General features: G+C 51.3%; 1 protein-coding gene across 3 annotated transcripts in view; it reads left to right on the forward strand.

Annotated features, from left to right (window-relative positions):
• The first annotated feature begins 2395 nt into the window (after positions 1-2395).
• Positions 2396-15461, forward strand: part of ABCA3 (ATP binding cassette subfamily A member 3) — a 44473-nt gene continuing 31407 nt past the window's right edge. Inside the window, exons 1-8 of one of the 3 annotated variants that reach the window (XM_074322817.2) lie at positions 2396-2611; positions 9585-9772; positions 10690-10924; positions 11207-11280; positions 11822-11900; positions 12070-12334; positions 13212-13339; positions 14017-14182. In XM_074322817.2, the coding sequence (XP_074178918.2) occupies positions 11847-11900; positions 12070-12334; positions 13212-13339; positions 14017-14182 (613 nt within the window). In that variant the 5' untranslated portion in view covers positions 2396-2611; positions 9585-9772; positions 10690-10924; positions 11207-11280; positions 11822-11846. Of the gene's footprint in view, positions 2612-9584; positions 9809-10689; positions 10925-11206; positions 11281-11821; positions 11901-12069; positions 12335-13211; positions 13340-14016; positions 14183-15461 lie in introns of all 3 variants that reach the window. The other 2 variants (XM_074322818.2, XM_074322816.2) reach the window with 2 other exon arrangements.

Consider the following 15461-nt stretch of genomic DNA (forward strand, 5'->3'; position numbering starts at 1 on the left):
TATGTGCCAGGCATTGTAATAAGCACTTACGCATTTTCTCATTTGACCATAACAAAAATCTTTGAGTTTGGTATTATTACTATCATTGTTTTAATTTTAGGGATAGGAAATTGAGGTTCACAAAGGTAAAATGACATGTCTACTAGTTAAGATGTTAAGATTTAAAACCAGGTCTTTGTGACTATTTTTCCCCCCTTCTTCAGCCTCCCCCCCCCACTCTGGTTCAAGCCTTTCTTTCTCAGTCTAGTTGTGTAGGACACAGCTCCCTGGCCCATGCTGGTGTTATGAGCCTTGTGCTCCCGGGGGCTGAGGCCGTGGGTTGCCAGCCAGAGGTAGGCCCGCACAGCACACAGTATCCCATACTGACCCTCGGGCTGCTCAGGGCAGCCCAGCTCCAGAGAGAGCTGTTGTTCACAATCTTAGCTGTAGAGGGCGCAGCTCACAGGCCCAAGTGGGAATCAAACCAACATCCCCGGGGCATTAGGAGCATGGGGCCCCAACCACCTGAGCCACAGGGTTGGCCCCATGATTTTTTTATTCAACAAATATTTACCAAGTGCCTCCTCCGTGCCAGGTGTTCAGGTAGCCATGAACTATACAAAATCCCTTTCCTCCTGAAACCACCTTCTGGTAAGGGAGACATAGGGAAGAAATGTAAACAATGCTACTTCAGATAGTAAACGGTGCTATGAAGAAAATCAAACAGGGCACTGAGATGCTCCATCACTAATCCATAAGGAGGCTTAGGGTGGCAGGAGAATTCAACCTCCCAATTTGGATCATTACCTTTCAGTTTGTCGCATCCTGATCCCAAAGGGCACTGAAAGCGGAGACAGGAGCTGGGGTGGTTAGCAGGCAGCGCCCCAGGTGTGCACCAGCAAACTAAGGCCCAACGACCACTGCCAGGAACCGCCAGAGGCCGGGCAGGGACAGCCGAGGGGCCCACCTGCTGGGGACCCCAGGTGCATCTGGGGCCGCTGGAGGATCCCCATAGTCATCAGGCCACTGAGGCGCTGGAGATCTGGGCACTTGGGGACCCGACCGGGCCAGACTGTGGTGACAGTGGGTCCTGCACAGTACACACTCCAGCCCAGGCCACCCTCACCTGGCCCCACCCCTGCCACGTGACCCTCCTGCACGGGTGATTCCTACCTCATCCAGTACCCTCCTGTCCAAGGTAACCCCACCCTGACTCACAACCCTTCTGCCACAGGTGATCCCTTCCCTGGGACCCTCTCAGTCCCAGGTGACTTCCGCCCAACCTTGCTACCCTCATGTCCAGGGAGACCCTCAACCTGACTCATGACTCTCCTGTCCAATGTGGCTCCAATCCAGCTTTGGCTCCCTCTTTGCCCAAGGTGACCCCAACTTGGTCTTGGAACCCTCCGGTCCAAGGTGGCCCAATCCTACCTAACCTGTGCACCTCCTTCCTGAGGTGACTCCACCACATCTCCAGACTCCCAGGCCTCCCTGCGCATTTGAACCTTGCCCAGTGACCGTGGCCACACCCCTGGACGCCCGGTCTTCCTGCCCACCCCTACAGCCATTTTCTAGGAAGTTGCTTGCCCTCCTAGGGCCTCGCCTGCCCTGGCAGCCATCAGCATCAGGGTGGGGACAGAGCCCCAGACAGCAGTTTCCAGGCACTCAGCCTCAGCTGTGACTGGTTGGCCATCAGCTGTTACTGGTTAGCCATTAGCCACTGATATAACTGCCGTGGCTGAACAAGCAAGCGTGGATTGCAGTTAGCAAGTGGGGTCGGTTGGGAGAGAAGCAGACAGCAGATTATGGATCATATGGCTCCTGTGTCCTGTGTCCCCACCCAGTCGCCAGCGAGACTATAATCTGGCTCTCTCTGCGCCCAAGGTGACCCCCCCAACTTGGTCTTGGAACCCTCCGGTTCAAGGTGGCCTAATCCTACCCTGTCATACCCATAGACAGGTTATGACTCCCCTATCTATGGCTCCATGGGTGTTCCTTTTTGGCCTCACCTTATTCTGTGTTCTTATGTGGGGAGCCGGACCAGAGACCCCCCCACAATAACCCCCCGCCCCCCCAATGACAACCAGGTTGGACAGGGTCCCCAATACACGAGAGAAGCTTCCCACAAAGGGCGATGCCCAGCGAGGGGCCACACCCTCTCCGTGAGGAGAAGAGGCCCCCCCCAACAAAAGTTAGTGCTGGAGGGGAAATGCAGGAAGGCCAGCGAAGGTCGAGGTTCCCGCGAAGCCTACTTCAGGGACTTGGCAGCGTCAGTAGACAACACTTTTCCTCAAGGACCGAATCCTCGCTCTGCCCCGGCGTCGCGCGCCCCCTGCCGGCCGCGGCCCGGTGAGCAGGGCACTGCGCAGGCGCGAGCAGGGCGGGGTGCGCGGGTACCCGCAGGGGTGGCCCACTGCGCACGCTCGAGCCGGCCGGCGCGCCCCCTGGAGGAGCGCAAGCCGCCGGGTCCGTGGGCCTGTCGCGGGTCGCAGGCGCCCCCTCTGCACCCTGGCGGCCTAGTAGCTGTCAGCTGTCGCCGCCGCCGCCAGGCCGGAGTGGAGCCGGGGGCCGAGGGAGGGGACCCGGCGAGAGGGCCGCGCGCCGGCCGCCGCCGCCACAGCGCCCAGGGTTGGTGAGTGCCGCCGGGACCCGCCGCGGCGCGCTCGGGCGCGTTTGCTCACAGGGCCCCGGCTGCGGGGCCGCTTCCCCGCCCGGGCTGCCCCCAGCCCCAGCCAGCCTGCCCCGACCCCCGCGGCCCTGCACCGCCCCCGCCCTGCCGGCTCCCGCCTGCGCCAGCCAGGCAGGTGCATCTCTCCGCTGCGCCAGGCCGCCCTGACTCAGGCGTCCCCTCCGCCCGAGCCCCTGGGCGTGTCCCCATCCCCTTAGGCAGGTCGTTGAAGCCGGCCGCCTCAGAGAAACTTAAACCTTCTCGGAGATAGAATCGCTGCAGCATCCTTTGTGCCAAGCCGAGATTAGACCCGCCGGCATTCTTCTAGCGGGCACTTCGGGCACCTGCCTGCTAGAGACACGCTGCATCCCAGGCTGGGAAGCCGAGGCAGGGCCGCCAAGGATGCTGCTGGCTCATCTCCCAGTGCAGAGATTCCCAGTGTGGGTGGGAATGCTTCCCCATATTGGAATCCACCTTGCTTGAAACCCTCAGTCACAGAACGGGTCCAGCGGGAGTCCGGGGGTCCACTGTTAGTGGTGGGAGTTGTGTGGGAGACAGACGGAAGGAAACTCCTGGTCTAGGCGGAGCAGCCTGCAACCAACCTAAGTACAACCTCTGGTGTCCATGGTCAGTTTGGATTTGGTGCGAATTTTTGTTTACACGGGTTATCTGCTCTACACAGTACGCTATAAGCTTCAGGAGGGCAGGGCCTGTCTCTTGCAGGAGGGCTGAGGACAGGTGTAGGTTTGGTACATGTTTGGTGCATAAATGCATGGCCCCTCCTCACTCTTTGGACGTGGTTTAATTTAAGCCGTTGCCTTATAAAATTATTTGTGTTAGTTGGCTTCTTTGCCTCCTGAACTGTGAGCTTCCTGAAGGCAAGGACTGGATCTTGTCCTGACTTGTTTTCCCAGCGTATAGCCAGCACCTGGCACATGACAGACACTCAAGAAACGCTTGATGAATGAGTAGCTGAGACCCTTTAATGGCGTGGAGACCCAGGCAAGGTGCAAGTGAAAGAGTTATGCTCTTTTCTTGTGAGCAACTGTATCATTTGATTTGGTGCATTTTGATGCTGCCTTTTGTAAACTTGAAAAGATGAAGACTGTTTTCCTTTAGAAAGTTTGCACTGTGCGATATCTAAGAGAAACAGAAAATAGGTAAACATGGAGGCCCTTAGAACCTCTCCTACCCTCTTTTTTAACTTCTTAGAGAATTTTTTAAAAAAAACTGAACCCTTGCTTATTATATCTGACAAACAGGATGGCATCATTTCCTCTCTAAGGTGAATTACCGCCATTCTGATGAGACAGCCTTTGGAATGAGAGTAGCTCAAGCTGTTTTTAAAAAGACAATAGCCTTGGGGTGGCTGGATGGCTCAGTTGGTTAGAGCTGGAGCTCTCAACAGCAAGGTTGCTGGTTCAATTCCCGCATGGGATGGTGGGCTGCGCCCCCTGCAACTAAAGATTGAAAACGGAAACTGGACTTGGAGCTGAGCTGCGCCCTCCACAACTAGATTGAAGGACAACTATCTGGAGCTGATGGGCCCTGGAGAAACACACTGTCCCCCAATATTTCCCAATAAAATTTATATAACATAAAAATTAAAAAAAAGACAATAGCCTTTCACAGTGCATGTGCCAGGCAGTCTCATGGGCACCTGTTTTGACTTAGTCTGGGAAGGCCCAGGTAAGACGCCTTGGTTAATAGTTTCTTCTCCAGACCTGCTTCCCAAGATGGCAGTGGACTCCTCTGTTTTTGAGTCTGTTGAGAGGGAAGCATTCTAGAACTCTGGGGAGAATGATGTGTAAGGCTCTGTGCACCATTGAAAGACTAACTTGATGTGGTCCCTACACATGGGGACCTTAGGTGGAGCTAACGAGACGATGATTTATTCACAAGTAATGGTGACATACGACAATGAGATAAGTACACACGAGACATCTAGAAAAGCTGTGGCTGCTGCATGTGTTCAGAGGTGGAGTTGTGGAGGAATGATGGCATTGCACGAGAGCAGAAGGGCTCAGCCCTGGCTGCACGTTAGAATCAGCTGGCAGATCCATGCCCAGGATTTCCGGGGTGGGGGTGGGGGGCCTCAGATGTCAGTTTCTATCTTTTTTTTTTAATTGGGGAACAGTGTGCTTCTCCAGGGCCCATCAGCTCTAAGTCGTTGTCCTTCAATCTAGTTGTGGAGGGCGCAGCTCAGCTCCAAGTCCAGTTGCTGTTTTCAATCTTTAGTTGCAGGGGTGCAGCCCTCCATCCCATGTGGGAATTGAACCGGCAACCTGGTTCACTCTAACCAACTGAGCCATCTGGCCGCCCCCAGTTTCTATCTTAAAGTGCCCCAGAAGATTCTGTCGTGCAGCCAAGATGAAGAACCCTTAATTCAGCCAGGGTTACCAGTGGCTGCTTCACAGAGAGGTAGGGCTGGGCTGGGAAATGACAGGTAGGATTTCAGGAGGTGGAGACACGTACCGTGGGTGACATTCCAAGCAGACAAAACCACAGAAGGCCCAGACCCCCCTGGGAAAGTGTACGGTGTGTCAGTCCCTGTGCTGGGGAACTTGGGCAGTGCCCGTCCCCCTGAATGGCTCAGAGTTGTTTGTGCATTTGAAGAGATTTGGAGTCAACAGGCAGGCAGGCACCTTTGCTGGAGCTCAGTATTGAGCTGGCTGTCTTGCTCCTTGCAGAAGGTCCTTGGTTACCTCTCCCTGGGGATGCTCAGTTGCCTCATTACCTCATTTCCTACACCTGGAGAGGCAGACCAGCCAGCAGGACTGGGAATGGTTGAGGCCACAGCAGGGGTTAGAAAAGCAGGCAGCGGCGCAGATTTTGTAGCACTCCCCTGATAGCCTCCTGTGGGCCACATCTTTGGCTTAAAAATATACCCTCCAATCTCACCAGGAGCTTTAGTATAAACTCAGAGCCATGCGATCCAGGGAGATGGCTGCCCCCAACCCTGAACAGAGCTGGTAGCGGTGTTGAGTGTGAAACCAGCATCCTGAGTCTCCACCTGAGCCTCCCAATGCAAAGGACTACAACCTGGGACCTGGCCTGGGGGGTGGGGAGTGGCTCTTGGACAATGACAGCCCGATGGATTTCTTCCCACCTCATCCATGCCGGGGCCACTTGTGTAAATAAGTCGTCTACAAACTTTTTTCTCGTGCGCTTTCTTGTGTAAAAGAATTAGAGCATGTACCCCCATATATTTTTCATTTATTTATAAATTATAGTCGTGTATTCTTATCCTGAATATTATGAACATAGACATATACACGAATATAGAACTTTTAAAGAGGTCAGAGGTGAAGTGAACACAAATTTTTTCAGTGTATCAGTGGTACAAAAATCTATTGGACAAACCTCTGTTGCTTTTAAAAGAAAGCCATCTGATTACGTCGACATCCCATTTATAAAATGGTGAAACTGTCCCAGCATTTGGAGGTCTGGTTCTGTGTCCTGGTTCTTCGGGTGCGTGGCATTCCCAGGTAACCAGGTGCCTCATGACGGCAGAGACTGTGCTGCAAGCCCGGTTCTTGTTTTTCAGTCCCTCTCACCAGTCACGCAAGGGCTCTTGAAGAGTTTGGGTTGATAAATGTCCAGGGGCTCTCAGAGAAGGTGGCAATCTGGTTCCCAGAGCTTTTGGTGTACAGGTGGAAGTGGTCGTGTAGATGGTGACTTTGCAGCTTCTTTGACAACAGTCACACAATTGTGGAAGCTTCTCCAAACATCTGTTTTCCTAAATGCTCTGTTCTTGGCACAGATTCTTTTGAAAGGACATAACTTTCACTCATTGTCCCCTGTTCCTTAAAGGGACCGACTTGAGTGTGTGGGCTTAGAAGAAATAAGGTAGCTGACCCACTGCTGCAATCATTTACCATTGGAAAAAATAAAAGAAAAAGGTCTCCAGATTTGGAATGTTTTGTGAAAGAAAATGTACACTTTTCCCTTAAGTTCTAGATCGCAGGATAGCCAGTGAACCTCTGTGTCACGAAAGATATTCATGGTCACTTACCGAGTAGCTACAAGTATTGTAAAACTCTGGCTATTTAAGAGTCTTGTTTTTGTTTTTTAATGAATCACAACCATGATATCTTGAAGTATGTAAACTCCAACATGTCTGAGAAGCTTAAAGTAAGCTAGTGGGCAAGGGCCTGCTGTCACCCCTGTGTCATAGCACCCATCCTCCAATGTCAGGGTGCCATGGCAGCTGACACACACAGGCCAGCAAGGGTGCCAGGGTCTGTCCATGGATGAAATATTAGTAAAGCCAAATTTTTGTCTCATTTTTGAAGAAAACTACTTACAAGTAGAATTTCTCACCATTCCTTTACTCCAGCAGATCTATCTTTCTCACCCCACTTGGGGACCAATAATGGGGTTCACTGGCAGGGACCGTACTCTGTAAATGTGCCTGCTGTTTTCAGCCTGTTCTTTACAGTTTATTGGTATTTGGACATTTTATCTGCAGAATCCATTGAATTAGACATTTTCACATATGTAGGGCCCCGCCCCTCCCCCCCCAAACAGGCCGTGTCCTGGGTAAAAGATTAAGCAAAATAAAACACCCTGGAGCAGCATTACTGCATATTTGGACACCCTCTCCCCGCCCTGCCCCACCCCATCTCCCTTCTGGGCACAGCACCCAAGTCCTTGTCAGCTTCCCTTTCTGGCTGGTTCCCTGCTGTACCCCACTCACCACTCAGAACTACATGCTGTTCCCCACACACCCTTTCAGGTCTCCATGATCTTGTCATGCCCTCCCCACCCCAACTAACAAGAAACTTGAGACCAGACTCCCATGTAACCTCCACCTGGGGGCCTTCCCGGAGCACGCACGTTCTCTCTCTCTCTCTCTCTCTCTCACACACACACACACACACACACACACACACACACACATATACATACATGCATGTGTGTGTGTGCGAGCACGTGTGCAAATTTGGTCTTCTCCGGAATCTCATGATGCTTTATTTGGCTTCAGTTATAGCAATGACAATACATGCGGACATTCAGACTGTGAACTCCTTGGATTAAGGACATTGGGATTTTCATGTCCAAATCCTTAGTACCTGGAGCAAGCGCCCCTCACGCAGTGAGCGCTTGCCAAATATTTGTTAGATGAATAACTGTTTTTGTCTTGTGTATCCTAAAAGACCACGGATTCTAGCAGCAAACATGAATTAAGTACCTGCCCTGCCTTCCTCAGTGTGTATAGGCGTAGGTAGACCTTTAGTACTGCGGACGTCTGGGGACTCCCTGTGTCCATATGGAAGTGCTTCCCTAGCTGAGATGGGTCCTCAGCCACCTCGGTTCTCAGGAACAGGGCCAATTCTCTATTCCATACTTGTGGTCAAAAGGCAGAACTATGGTTGTCCGCTCTCTGTGTGACATCAGTAGGTATGCCTGTGCCTTTATTGAGACCCCCACCCCCCTCCTTCCCACCCATGCCCCCCTCCAGGCCTGTGCAAACTTAGGCTTCCATGGGAGGAGATGTGCTGAGTCTGGGGTACGACAGGAACACGTGACATGATGGGGTGTGTTCCTTGCACAGGGGCCCTATCCACTTCTGTTGGCTGGTCTTGAGGCCAGTTCAGCAGCGACCTCTCTAGAAGCGTTCACACCATTCTGTTCCATATATGCAGAAATAAAAACTTTTTGGGCAGAGGAACATAGAAATTGGAGGACATATTTAAGCCCATAATGAAAAAAAAAAAGTGGAGGTGTCTGGACCCCTCAGCATGTACTGAAGAGCACTGCTGAGTGGGGGCCCCTGAACACCTAGGGGTGCTCATGAACCTGCACGACCCAGAGCTCTTAAACTAACAAAAGCTACTGGGAAAAGCATTTTTAGAGGAATTCTGTGTGTCATCAAGAGACTTCTCAGAAATTAGCAGCCCGCAGTAGGCACTCATTCTGGACCAATTCAGTTGCTCACCTAAAAAGCAAACATTGAAATACTCAACGATTTGTGTAATGTTTAATATTTTAACAGTAAGCAAACAAGCCTTTTAGTAGAAAAAAAAAAGCCTTCCCTCCCTTCCTGGCTCTGGCCCTGGGGGATTGCAGTGAGCCTCTGCCGGGGGAAGTTCTCAGACAGGCTCTCCTGGGGCGGAGGTGGCGGCTTCGCAAGTGGCCAAGTGTTTGCCTTAGAGTAGAACCCACCTGGGCTGGTTCTGGGTCAAGGCCGTTCCCACTTCTGGAGACTCTCGGTGCCACAGGGTCAAGTGTTTTAAGGAACTTCAGCTTCCTTTCTTCTTGTACATTTGCTTTTGTAAGCAGAACGCTTTCCCGATTTTGTAATTCCGAGACTCTCCTTTAAATTCTTGTTTTGCGTAAACAGAACAGATGCAAGTATAGCCTTCGGTGAGACTTCAGATAAAAGGCCTGGCATGTGCGAAAAAGCAAGCTGGGGAGACAAATAAATAAAATACCTACTAAGGTGGTGGGGCTCCAGGGACATTTTTTTCTTTTGATTTCTAATGTTCTGTTTTGGGAGCAATATATACAAATGTCGTAAAGACGTTTGCTGCTTGTAGGCTATACAAGGATGTCGTGATTAGAAACACAGACTGGGAGATTCAGACCCTGGCGCTGTGGCTTTCTTGCTGTCTGATCCTGGGCCAGGTTTTTCCTCCTGGTTTCTTCATCTCTAGAAGGGTGATGATACCAGAAGCCAGAGCTGGCTTAGGAGGCTGCGAAAGCATAAAAGTATATCATGTAAAAGCTTCTTGTAATGTAGCAGGAGAGAACAAAGAGCCACCCCTGCAGTCTGGTCTCTGTTTTCCTAAACCCATATTTCTTTGTCATCGGATCTGCTCTGTTTTAAGGAACATACTTGCAAACTCTTTTGCCGTCTGATTTTCTAACTTGGTGGGAGGTGTTTCATGATTATCGCGTACATTATGCTCTAGCGCCCTCCATTTGCCCAAAGGTACTGGAGAGTCATGCCAGCGAGTCCTGGGCCCCTCCTGATGTCCCGAGAGGCGGGGGTGCTCCGTATCTGCCAGATCACCAGGCCGGCCCCACCCCAGAGCCCTCTGCGCGGGGCCGCCTCCTCCCGGCCAGTCCGCCCTTAACCCCAGAGGGAAACTGCAGCCAGGAGCCTCTTCCAGGACTCAGGTCAGTTCCCAGCTGCTGCTGTCCAGCCTCAGGAAGGTGGGTGGTCTGTCTTTCGGCCCTTCCCCCCACCCCCAAAACCAGGCCTAGAAAGGGGACTAAGCGTAGAGATGTGTCCTTTCTTGACCAGACTTTTCCAGAAAAGGAAGTCATCTACTTCTCTCTGACCAGAAGACTTCTTTGAACTGGGACTTTTTTTTTCTTCTTACATTCCCGTCTTGGTAGAGGAAGAAACTTCTTCTTGCCCAGGCCCGATGACCTCAGAATGCCTGGTTCCAACAGAAGGTCCTGTCTTCTCCTCTTAGCCTAATGCACTTGGAGAAACCTTTCAAAAACCACAGGCCTCTGTGGTTATCATGAAATCACTCCTCTTTTATTGACTGTCTACAACTGATTTTTAAGATCATTTTTTCACCTTGTTAATTTTAAAAGAATTTGGATAATTTATTAAGTTGCCACTTAATAGCACTTCATACTATTTAAGCTTTAATTTCTTTCACATTTTAACCATGTAGTTAACTGAAAGCCATATTTGAAACTAATTTGTAAATAACTTGTTGCAGTAGTATTGTCTACCAATATTTATGGAGTACCCTTTAAAGCATAAATTTTGAGTAACTGTTATTAGACACGGACAGACCCATCTTTTCTAAAAAAGCAACAGCTTAACTTAAAGAGTTTTAATGGAGATGATTTGCAACTGAAGCCAAAAGTGAAACGAGCCATTTTAAAAAACAAACAAGCTTTCACTCCGCTGGCACCGGGACTTGAGGCATGTCTGTTGCGCAGTTTTCTGAGTTTTCTGTATTATCTTAACCCACTTAATGGATGACGTGGGTTAGTATCAGCCTGAATGTGGAGCCAATTCATTGATCTCGGGATTCTTCCCCCGTGAGTCATGGAGTTTTCTCCCCACTTAGAGGGCTGTGAGCTGTGACGGGTTCCTCTAGTTCCACCGGCATCCTGGGCACGTGCACGGCGACCAGGAGATCTTTGGGGCCTCCCCTGTTCTGCCACCCTCACTGCCCTCCTTAGCTCAGCAGCCTGGCCTGCGCCCTGGACTCCATGCCCGCCGCTTCCGGAACCTGGTGCCTCTGTGGTCAGGGTGGCACGGGGTCTCCCTGAGCTAATTCAGACCATCTCCGTCTCCTGCAGGTAAGCCACTGATGAACTCTGGGCTCGGTATCTCTGCTTGTCACACCTGAAAGCTAGTGAAATGGGTTTCCCTAAATTGAGGGAGACCTTTCTAAACCCCCGCTCTTGTTTCTGCGGTCTCTTGTGTTTGATAATCTCTCAGCAGATTTTCTCAGTTTGTGTGCCGGATTTAAATATAACTTAGTGACACAGGATAGATTTTCTTTGGAGGAAAATGGCCACTCTTGTGCGGAGGCTCACATTCCAATGCTCAGAGTTAAAGCAGGAAACACTGATCCTTAGGGTTCCAGGCGGGAAGGCACGCTCCATCATCCTACCCACGTGTCTGCCTACCTGTGTCCTCCTGGGTCAACAAGGTCAGTTAGGGCCCCCGAGGGGGCAGCAAGCCCCCATCCCAGGTCTCTCCCCGTGCCCCACCCCCCAGCCGTCTCCAAATCTTAGAAGTCATCCCTGAAGCCAGGACACTAAGCTGAGTTTCCTTTTACTGGTTCTGTGTGGTGGAGAGTAAAGCCAGTCAGAGAGGGCAGTTCCATCAGCCTGAATATTTTGCTAAGAAATAGCACGTCCATGTGAAGAACAGCGAACATCTGAACGGCATTTATCAAATGATAAATGCCACCCCCGCAGTCACATTGCATTACAAGCCGTTTGTTGATCTTACGTTTCGGAAAGAAACAAGGTCAGTTTCCTAAAAAAGTGTATTTTTTGAACGCGAGGAATAGAACTGGTATCTTTCTCTCCTGGGTGCTGTTTTGAGTTAAGGTGGTGCAAAAGGGGAGGAGAAACATGGAGAGGAGGGTGTGTGTCCCAGAACCGAATCTTCCCCACTTTCCCCTGTGCTCCCCCAAACACAAATCACATTTTCATGGCACCTCCTAACTTTCTGTCTTTAACTAGTGCTGAGCGTCCCTCTGGTGAAAGGATGGCAGTGCTCAGGCAGCTGGCACTCCTGCTGTGGAAGAACTACACTTTGCAGGTATGTCCCACCCTCGGGGACATGGCGGGAGGAAGGGCGTGCCCACCATGTGGGTGCCTAGGGAGGCAGAGCGGAGCCTGGAAGAGGTGGCATCGCTGTGGGAGGGAGCCCTGGGAGCCCACTGCTCTGCCTCGCGGTCCATCAGCATGTGCTTCCATTTCTCTTCCAGAAACGGAAAGTCCTGGTGACGGTCTTGGAACTCCTCCTGCCCTTGCTGTTTTCTGGGATCCTGATTTGGCTTCGCTTGAAGATCCAGTCGGAGAATGTCCCCAAGGCCACCATATACCCCGGCCAGTCCATCCAGGAGCTGCCCCTGTTCTTCACCTTCCCTCCTCCAGGAGATACCTGGGAGCTCGCCTACATCCCGTCACGGAGCGATGCCGTGAGGACCATCACCGAGACGGCAAGGAGAGCGCTGGTGATCAACATGAGAGGTGAGGCGTCCTGTGCCCTCCTTCTCTCTGTGGGACTCAAGGCCATTGTCCAGGCCCAGCCTGTCCTCTCATTGGCTGTGTCGCTGGGGCGAATCCCCCAACTCTGTGTCGTGTCTCATCAAAAAGGGGACCTCAGAATTGTGAGGGCCAAATGCGACAGCTTGAGCAGCTCCCGATTACCCACAGTGGGAACAGGCAACCACAGACCCAAGGAAAGCACTTTAATTACAAGGTTAAGATGCGGTTTGAGAGCATAATGCCAAGAACCTTTGCTGGCATGTGGTTTGGGGAGGACGGCTCTAAAAAGGTCATTAGGAAGCCTGTTGAGGGACACTCCCAGTGAACACACGCCAGTCACCTTGTCGAGCTCTTTGCTTTCAGGATAAAAAGTATTATCCCGTCTTCTCTCCTCTTGATTTTAGCAGATCCCTCCTGTCTTGTTTAATTCAATGGAGCAAACACAGTAAAACCTTTTATGTGAAATGGGGTCTGGGCCATGATAGGGAATCATTTAATAAACTATATGTTAGTGTCTACTCGAAGTTTTGAAACGCACCACTATGGCTGTGAGAGAGGCTGACTCTGGCAGCAGAACCTAGCTCAGGGTGGCCACCCTCCTGGAGGAGGGTTATGGACTTGGCGTTGCTACCAGCCCCACCTCCAGTCTTGCCAGAAACCCAGGGGCAGCTGTGATTGCGAGTTTCTGCCCATCTTCACGGCAGCCCGTCTCTCTGCCAAAAACAAAAGCCTCCTCGAGTCTTAGGAAAGGTTTGCACAGCCCTAGAGAAACTTGTCTTTTATCTGCAAATGATCTGAACCATGCAGATTTTTCAAGTGGGGGGCCCATTGGGCAACTGTGCTCCCGTGCTCTCCACAGTTCGCGGCTTTGCCTCGGAGAAGGACTTTGAGGACTACGTCAGGTATGACAACCGCTCCTCCAACGTGCTTGCTGCCGTGGTGTTCGAGCACACCTTCAACCACAGCAAGGACCCCCTGCCGCTGGCGGTGAGGACCCAGCCCCACAAAGGCGCTCTGCCGGCCTGGGAGTAACTATCCTACTGTCCCTTTGGGTCCAGTAGTGCCATCTCGGACCCCACTGAGAGAGCCCTGGGGACACGTTAGCCCATCAGGCTAGAGCAGTTAGAAACCTTACCTGCCTGAAGAAAGCGGCCCGTCACTGCCGAAAATAGGCTGTCACTGAAGGCCCTTTCTGTCCTCGTATTTGTCAAAAGGTGTTACTTGTCTCCAGGCCTCTGTAGATAGAGTCAAATAGTAAGAAAGTAGCAGATACTTGGGACTAAAACATGATGTGGCGTTAGCATTTCAGTTGTATATTTCAAACAAACCAAAAAATAAAAAATAAAAGTTCTTTGCTTGCCCAGTGGTATTAAGACTGGGAAACCAGCAAATCCCTCTAGCACTCAGACATAGAGTTCACGTGGGTATACGGCAAGAGAAGGATGGGATGGCAAAGCACACCCAAGGTGCCCCTGTGGGGCTCCTGTCCCCGCTTGGGGCAGGACCAGCCACTCTGACATTCTGAGACCACGTGGATGTTGGCAGGGCCTGGGAGAGTAGTGAGTTCACAGAATAACAGTCCCCTAACCTCTCTCATTTGATGCAGATGTTTGCTGCTCTGTCTAGATCCCTCAGAGCAGTTGATTTTCTCTTTGTTTCCACAGGTGAGATATCACTTACGGTTCAGTTACACGCGAAGAAATTACATGTGGACACAAACAGGCTCCTTTTTCCTGAAAGAGACAGAGGGATGGCACACCACTTCCCTTTTTCCACTTTTCCCAAACCCAGGACCGAGGGAACCTGCGTCCCCTGATGGGGGAGAACCTGGTGAGAGGCATTTTGCAGGCCGAGTTACCCCTGAGGTGCTGACTGGTGATAATCACACAGGGAGAGGCCACCTTGCATTTCTCTGCAGAAATACTTTGTAGGACTATTTCATCTTCTTTGTAGGAGAAGGAAGAAAGCATCCAGTAAACCTGGCTTCTGAAAGGCTAAAATATTTGGAAACAGGAAAGGCTCTCTCTTTATTACTCAGAAGACACGGGCTCTTGAATGAAACATCATATTTTTGAAAGATTTTATTGGGGAAGGGGAACAGGACTTACTGGGGAACAGTGTGTACTTCCAGGACTTTTTTTCCCCCCCAAGTCAAGTTGTTGTCCTTTTAGTCTTAGTTGTGGAGGGCGCAGCTCAGCTCCAGGTCCAGTTGCCGTTGCTAGTTGCAGGGGGCGCAGCCCACCATGCCTTGCGGGAGTCAAGCTGGCAACCTGTGGTTGAGAGGACTTGCTCCGACCAACTGAGTCATGAGTAAGCTCAGCGTCAGCTCAGCTCAAGGTGCCATGTTCAATCTTAGTTGCAGGGGGCACTGCCCACCATTCCTTGGGGGACTTGAGGAATTGATCTGGCAACCTTGTGGTTGAGAGCCCACTGGCCCATGTGGGAATCAAACCAGCAGCCTTCGGAGTTAGGAGCACGGAGCTCCAACCGCCTGAGCCCCCGGGCCGGCCCTGTATTTCAGTTTTTTGGAAGCTCCAGATTGCACTGGATTTTGGGGACTTGATTTGACATTTTCCTTCTCTTCCTTGCCGCCCCTGTATTGAGTTCTGCAGGCTTTTAAGCTCTGTGGTCCTTGTGTTATAGATCCGTGGTTTACTTGAGTCGGTGGAGCGTTTGTAGCAGTTGCATGTTGGGTAGTTAGTTACACCCTGTCCGTGTGTGGGTGGGTCTGTCCCATGTGACTTTAGCCGGTAGTTGGCATGTTTGTCTCCTCTGAAGCACAGTCACATCTTGGAACATGCTAGAGAATAGCCAAGACGTAACAGGACTAGAGATGTCGCCCTCAGGCTGAGACTCAAGTGCAGGTCCCACAGCGTCTGGGCTATTGCAGAGGATGCAGGAATCCACAGGTCTGCAGGAAGTAGAGTTGTTAGAGGTTTCGATGGAAAGACCCAAGAATGTCCCAAATGGCGAACCAGGCAGGCAGGAGGCAGCACATGTGTAACCAGCATTTGGAAAAGGGCTAATGTCAGGGCCTGTCACCAGGTTCAGGTTCCAGGACAAGATTTTAAATCCAGAAGAGGAACTAAGATGAGCAAGTCAAGGTGAG

This window comes from Rhinolophus sinicus, chromosome 10, assembly GCF_057876585.1.
Source record: "Rhinolophus sinicus isolate RSI-liver-muscle chromosome 10, RSI-T2T, whole genome shotgun sequence".
NCBI classification, from domain to species: Eukaryota; Metazoa; Chordata; class Mammalia; order Chiroptera; family Rhinolophidae; genus Rhinolophus; species Rhinolophus sinicus.